This window comes from Montipora capricornis, chromosome 4 (assembly GCF_036669925.1).
Source record: "Montipora capricornis isolate CH-2021 chromosome 4, ASM3666992v2, whole genome shotgun sequence".
Taxonomy (NCBI): Eukaryota; Metazoa; Cnidaria; class Anthozoa; order Scleractinia; family Acroporidae; genus Montipora; species Montipora capricornis.
The window spans coordinates 32,675,972-32,683,471 of NC_090886.1; the positions used below are offsets into that span (position 1 = coordinate 32,675,972).

Sequence of the window (7,500 nt, forward strand, 5' to 3'; positions counted from 1 at the left end):
GTACATGTACATGTACATGTACATCAGCACATCAGTGCTGAGTTCACAACACATTTTGATGTAATCTGTGCATCACCAAAAGACAAAATGATTACAGAAAAATGACTGCATGGAACCTAGTTTTAAATTACCGGTAATGCCCTACGTGTAGCTCCCAAGAGTCTTCTGCAATGTATAGCTTAGTGGTAGAGCATCCAAACTAATTGGAAGGTCATACTGTAAGTTCGACTGCTGCAGAGGAGCCCTCTGATTCTTTTCTGTGTATTCTTGAGTCACCATTGAAAAAATATCAGGCCCCAGTTGTTCAAAGGGTGGATAAGCGCTATCCGCCGGATAAATCACTATCCACTGAATAAATAAATCAGTTCTCCTAGTGTTTGTCCGCCGGATGGCATTATTCACCTTTTGAACAACTGAGGCCAGCTCTTCAATGGAACATGCTTGTTACATCACAACTCAAACAGCCGTACATGCAAATTCCATGCAATTGTCAAGTCTTGCTGTGTTTACCAAGTTATTCAATACCTTCACATCGACTTCAACTTCCACATCACTGCTTCCAAATTGAGTTAGTCTTTGGCCCATGACAATGAAGCTTACAGCCATGACACTTAATGCCTTCCACTGAATGAAGAGCTCATTGACTCTGATGATTTTGATTACAGTCACTTAACAGAGATGGCTCAAGCCAAAGCCTTATACCACACTTGAAAATGATTTTATGCCACAAAGGTTTCAATAAATCAAGAATTCTATCTTTTTTAAGCAAAATCCAGATGAATCATCACAATTAATGATTCAGGTGTCCACCAAGATAATGACATGTCAGATGGTGTGTGAAAAAACCATTTTGGTTAAAACAAGTTGCTGCAGAAACTACACTAACCAAGCATCAAAATATCAAAAGAACTAGCAACACTCTACACAATGGCCATCTTGGATGCTTTAAACATGATCAATGACCTAAGATAGCAAATGGCTGGTATGGTCAACCATGCATGGCCAAATCAACAGGTTCTAACCACCGGCTTATTTACATTACTGAAAACTACAACCAAACACAGGCCGAAAAACAATCAGCTACTTGCAAGCTTACAGGTAAACAGTCATTTTATCTGTGTGCTCAAACCCCCCAGACTCAATCACATGAAAAATAAACCATAAATTATAAGAAAACAAACCAGTAAATGTCAGATACAAAAAATGACTACTACACTAATCTGTTCATTTCCTTTAATTTTGAAATAGAAACAGAACCTTTACCACTTTTATGTTATCTTCTAGGCCTCCACCGACACGTGGATCTCCTTCCTGTGGTACCCATTTCTACAAAGTAGCAATAACAATGCAGATAATAAAATATTTAAAGGGAGAGCTATTCTTGGATATCCCCTCGGACTTCCCATCAATAATAATAACTACCTGTATTGATCCAGCAAGGGTATTTTATGCTATTAATTAAACTACATGTAATACAATGATGTTACTATAGAGACATGTCTGTATGTTAATTTATAAGAAAATTCTTCACAGGAAGGACTTTGTACAGAGTCATTTTGAAAAGAGGTTGAAGAACGTAAATTATAAAGAGCCTTTTGGCTAGTAGCTTAGAAATGGCCTACTTGGTATTTTTGGGGGGTCATTTGCATTAAAACAATGGATATTCAGTTCACTTCAAAGCATGATAAAGTCCTAAGAGTAAATACATGCACCCTGCGAGCAGAGCCTCCTTTTGTCTTTTTCTTCACTGAGGAGGAGAAAAGTAGGCTCTGCCCGAATCGCGTCAACTCTTTGAAGCCGCCGCAGGCCGAGCTTCTGGACTAGTCAATCTTGTTTTCTCTCATCAAACCGGTTATTCCAGTGCGAGCGTCCATTTAGTGACAAAACCGATGGTTATAATTGAGCCTGCTGTACCATGAAAAACCAAGATGGCGGCGAGATCTGGCATATTAGGCTTGGGTTCGAGACTGTATCCTGGCAACATGCAGCGCATATTCAATAAAGATCTTACTCGATTCATGCAGAGCCTTTCTCGAGAACGCCAAAATTAAGCAAGCAAAAGAAAGGCTCTGCTTGCAGGGTGAAATACATGTAACTTGTATTTTTTGTTGTTGTAAAGAATCCCCCAAATGTATTGCATTATGGGATTGAGAAATAGTCTATTTGAGATTAGACAAATCAATCTCCTTCATGATACCCCCTGAATCTTGTGTCAAAAGTGTATAATACTGTGGATATAATTTATTGCACATGAAAAAAAGACGTCAGGTTGATCATAAGATAAGGAGCAGTATAGTCAGAGTAAACTACCACCATGCCTTCTTGAGACATGATGGAACTTATCCTCATCTGATAATCCCTAAACCATTCATATTGATGACACCAAGAATGATGCGATCCAAGGTTCACCAGCAGCATTTCATAACGACAATACCAACTATGACACCAACAACAACGATTGAGACGGAGACTACAACAATGATGATGACAATAATAATAATAATAATAATAATAATAATAATAACAATAATAATAATAATAATAATAATAATAATAATAATAATAATAAATGGAGGGGCTGTTCAAATGCAAAAAAAAAAGGAAAAGAATTATGTACCTCAAGGGGTCGCTCAATCGCCTGACCATTGGTATCCTTTGAGCCAGCAATTGCCTCATCTGTAAAACTATCTGCAGGATGAAGAAAAATAACATTACCACTGTCAGACCATGTCTAAAAAGAGAAGTGCATTCAATGTTTTGGTACTGTACACGATGTGGTTTGGAAAAGAATACTACACAAAGCTACACCATTACATGTCTAGCTTCTAACTCAATAACCAAACAGTTTATTGAGAACCAGCGGTCCCCGTGGTCATCCATTTATAATATTATCTTGATGCTAAAATTTTCAACATTATTAGTAATATCTTCATTATTCGGTAAAATATAAAAGCCTAAAATATAACCAAAAAAGTGAAATGCAAATTTGGTGGCTTGTGTTGTATTGAACTGTACATGTGAATGTATTTCAGACTGTGTGTGTGGAAATATATTAACAGTAACATTAGAAGGGGTTGTTGAATCTTCTGATGTTGCTGTTTTACAGTGCACGGCAGAGAAATAATCTCATGTCTGTACCACAGTTGCAAAATTTAATGCTCTAATTCATTGAGGCAATTGCGGTGAGATAAGTCTGCTTCTACAAGGAAAGAATGGTTGAATTACACACATGTTCACGCCAAGTTTTAAATGGAATCTCACCAATTGCAGAATCAGGTTCGTCACTCTTTGTAATGTTGACAGTGACAATATCCTTGAGTGCTATCAACAGATTACTGATCAATCGATCTCTGTTGGGTAAAACCCTCTCATCCTGATGATAATCACATAATTAACAATTAATACTTTTATTGAATAAGGAACAGCTTATCACATCAAATGAAGATGATTCAAATCCACCTATTATACACATACATGTAGTTCAAAGCAAAGTACGAAAAATTGTGTGCAAAGAACTGTGTTTTTGTACTTTGTTTTGTTTTTTCCTCAAGTTACCTAAAAATGATGTGGAAGATTAATCACCAAGTGTAGCGTCAATGCAAAAACCTTTTTAAACTTACGAAAAACTGCTTTTTGTTACATTTACAGTACCACTCAAAAGTAAGTTACCACCCTCTTGCGATACGAGACTGGTAACTTACTTTTGAGCAGTGCTGTATGTGCTTAGTTACCTGGCCTTTAAATGAAAGAGAGGCTGGAGTTGACCTTGTTATGATACTGACCTCCCTCCTTTTCTTGTGTTAACTATGCTGTTCTCATGCAAATTAGTTGGAATTTACATAAGAGCAGTGAGCTCTATCAAAACAAGGTTAACTCCAGCCCCTCTTTTATTATAGGGCAGATAATGTAAAATAGTCTATTACCACCCTCTGATTCAAGCGGTTGTCCATTTTGGTTTCATACCTTAATATTCACTATTGCAGAGGGTTGCCAAATTCATGGTTTTTTTCTCATATGTAGTACAGTAATATTTATCATTAATGTCTAGAAAACGTTCATAAATGGACACAAGTGAAAAAAAAAACCAATTAATTCAGAAGGTTGAGAAAATGGATACCTCAATAAGACCGTTTGCTGGCTTCCTTTGAGGGATAAGGTGGGCCTCACCCAACGTACAATCAAACTGTTAAGAAATAATAATTATTATCAATGCAAAAATCATTTTACATAATTTTTATGTATTGCACAATAGTTGCATTAGTTTTATTTCATCCAAGTTGTTTTAAACTTTTATGTTCTGTAACATTACAATGAAACTTCTCAGGGTTAGGGTTTATATGATTTTAATGATTAATGATTAATTTAACCCTCTAAAACATCTTGACAACTAAAAGAGTCTATCTATGCTTACAAATGTACTTTTACTGGGTAAACTTAACTTTTGATATCTAACCTTTGGGGAAACAGCTTTAAGAATGCCTTCATAGATGTCACCATTACGCACCACAATACGGGCAATCTCACCCTGATGTATAAGATAAAAAGAATTAATGACATGCTTGATAAAGATCTCACCTCAAAGGGACATAAATAATTATTAATACAAACAAATGTGACCTTGCATGGAAAGATGTACACAAACGCTTTCCTGTTAAACAAGCCACGGCGTCGAGTATCCGTTGGTTGCCCGTTAAAACCACATCTCCAAAATGTTTAATTAACGCTTTTGCCTGATCGTTAGTCGTCACCAACAAACAGTTAGCCATTAACCAACCTCGTTCCCAGGTTCTCTCTTTTCCTCCCTTGCCGACGAGAAAGAGACCCTGGTCTGGTCTGGATACATGTCCGCTAAATTTTAGCAGATGACAAACAAATGGTCAAAGGGAGGGGAGGAATGGTAAGGTTTTTGTCTCACTGTGCTTGGGTGGGAAAGAAAAACTGTTGCGATTCAGGGTAGACAAGATAAACACATGTGTATTTGTCATCAAGTCAAAAACACTGTGATGGTCGGAGGTCAAACATCAAGTGGAAACCTCCCACAAACAAAAAAAGGTTTAAACATCATTGAGTTCAAGTTGTTGCCGTCTTGGAAGAATCTGTTTGGGAAAGGAAATCGTGCCTTGCTCGCAACCGCAGAGATAATTTATGGCAGTCCTTTAATCCAAGACAAAACACTGCCCCATCTGTTGTGCAGACCTTGTGAAAGGTGACTGAAGAATCTTGAAAACTTCAGAGTAGCAATAAAAGAAAGTCAGTCTTCATTTCAACGAGTCAAGAGATTTAGAGAAATCTTGCCATCGGTCACTCATACTTTGCCCAAAAGCACAAAGGCGCAGGACTCTGCAAATAGTCGATGTTAAGAACTTTGTTTTGAGCCAAGGACTGAGAGTCAACACACCTAACAACCCCACGTTGTTGCACATACGTGCGATAATAGGCTTAATTTAAAGGGACAAATTTCCTTATTTACAGAATATTTAGCCAACCAAATCGCTCTACAATTTCCAGCAATCCCCAAGATAATACTCAAATAAGAAATCTCCAAGAGGATCCCCAGGCTCAGGTTGGTTACAAATAACTTGTTTGTATGCATTATTACCCTTTCAAACTTCAACAGTACTGCTATACGTTTAGTCACTGCCTAATTAAAAAATACATGTATAGTAATTTGTTTACCACACCGACTGTAAACTAGCTCTAGTTCACCTCAGAGTGACTGCTTAAAATTGTCACAGTGTCATGGTATGAGCTGTCAGTAGCTGATCATGGGTTGTAACTATGGTCTGAGGAAGTCGCAGCCACCCATATTCCTTTGACATTTTTTATTATTTTCATAGAATTGTCTCAGAAAAATAAAAAGTACATGTATGTAGCATAGAGCTGTTTGCGTGGGAGGTGACAAATGTTCATGGAAGGCAAGTAACTTGACAGAACTTTAGTAAACATTCATCACAGTCACATACAGACTCACAGTAGCTGCAGCAGAGATGGCCAATACACTTAGGGCGTGTTCGATTGACCGTATTCCGAAATAGGAATACATGGAATAGAAGTTAGAAATCCTTCGCTTTTACGGAGATTCACGTTAAATTTGTCAAACAACTGCTAAAATTCTATTTTAAAAATATGTATCTTTATTATTCTCGTTGATTCAAAACGCCAAAAATACATTTTTAAATCATGACTCCACTTATTCTTATTCCAGAATAGGGTAAATCGAACGCACCCTTAGTGTCCATGGTATCAAGACCTCTTAAGAGAAATCTTCTAAGACAAAATTATTGTTCTCTAGGCAGCAGAATTTACAAATGTCATCACTAATTATATAATTTGCGATTCTTGGCAATGTCTTTATTGTTGTAATATACAGTGTAGTGTTGGAAAAGGCTGTTTCTCATTGTGTCTTGCACACCCAGTTTCTTGGAAATATTCCCTCACTGTGCGAGATGGTCCCACATGAATAATATGTCATATGGCTTGGATATCCACACCCATTTTCATTGCAACGGTAGCAAATACATGTATTACCCTTACTTTGGATGCAGATGTTGAACGTTCTTTAAGAATTTGTTCTTTAATTGCCACTGTTTGAGGGGCATGGTATTGTGCAAAATGACCTGTTTTCTGGCTTTGCATTGGCACTTGAAGGGTAATAACACTCATCACCAAGTTGCTTTTCAAAGTATTTGAATGCAAAGTACATGATTGTGGTCGGGTAATTTACTTTCTTTGCATTCATGTCTGTTGAACAGAAAAGACAACGATACTACTGAAAAGAATTATAATTCAATGTTGTGTACACAAATGAAAGCATGTAGAACGATATGAAATGTACTAGTGTTCTAGTGGATACTGTATAGATTACATTAGCACTTTCAGCTCGCCACAGGGCAGACTACTAGTATCAAATTTAATTCACCGGCTTCAAGAAGTTATAGAGATGGACGTGCCAATGACTTTTAAGATATTATGTCAAGTTAAAATGAGCCAAAACTACTCTTCAAAATAACAGAAGAATTGGGCATTTTAAAACACTAAAAATGTTTAGCACAAAGATGACAACAAACCAAACAAAATGGTCATGTTTCCAAACATGTCTTAATTCGTCACGCAACGCTTATCCCACATATTGCAAATTCGGAACATGACTGTTGATCTCGTCGCGGAACACTCATGCTACTCGGTTCATTTTTCAACACTATTTAAAACAATCTTAGCACAGCAGCGATTTTTGAATTTGCACAGACAATCAGTGGATGCTGAGAGAATTTTATCAGGGATTTTAATAATTATTATTGTGTCTTCTACATGTGTGTTATGACCAACCTGTAGCCCTTTAAGCAAACGGAGGCCACGACCATATTTTCATGCCCAGACAATAAATGCTTTTAACCGCTTTACCGATTAGCGGTTTGACACTGCCTTTAACAGAATCCGTTACACTTTTCTCTCAAGCGTTACAACACTTTTTTGATCCGTTAGCTGTGAGGAGACAGCGGT

General features: G+C 37.1%; 1 protein-coding gene across 2 annotated transcripts in view; it reads right to left on the reverse strand.

Annotated features, from left to right (window-relative positions):
• Positions 1-7,500, reverse strand: part of LOC138045964 (ataxin-2-like protein) — a 48,797-nt gene that overhangs the window by 35,266 nt on the left and 6,031 nt on the right. For both annotated transcript variants that reach the window (XM_068892606.1, XM_068892605.1), the window contains exons 4-8: positions 4,454-4,525; positions 4,118-4,183; positions 3,262-3,373; positions 2,618-2,688; positions 1,264-1,326 (exon numbers count right to left, since the gene is read on the reverse strand). In XM_068892606.1, the coding sequence (XP_068748707.1) occupies positions 1,264-1,326; positions 2,618-2,688; positions 3,262-3,373; positions 4,118-4,183; positions 4,454-4,525 (384 nt within the window). The remainder of the gene's footprint in view (positions 1-1,263; positions 1,327-2,617; positions 2,689-3,261; positions 3,374-4,117; positions 4,184-4,453; positions 4,526-7,500) is intronic.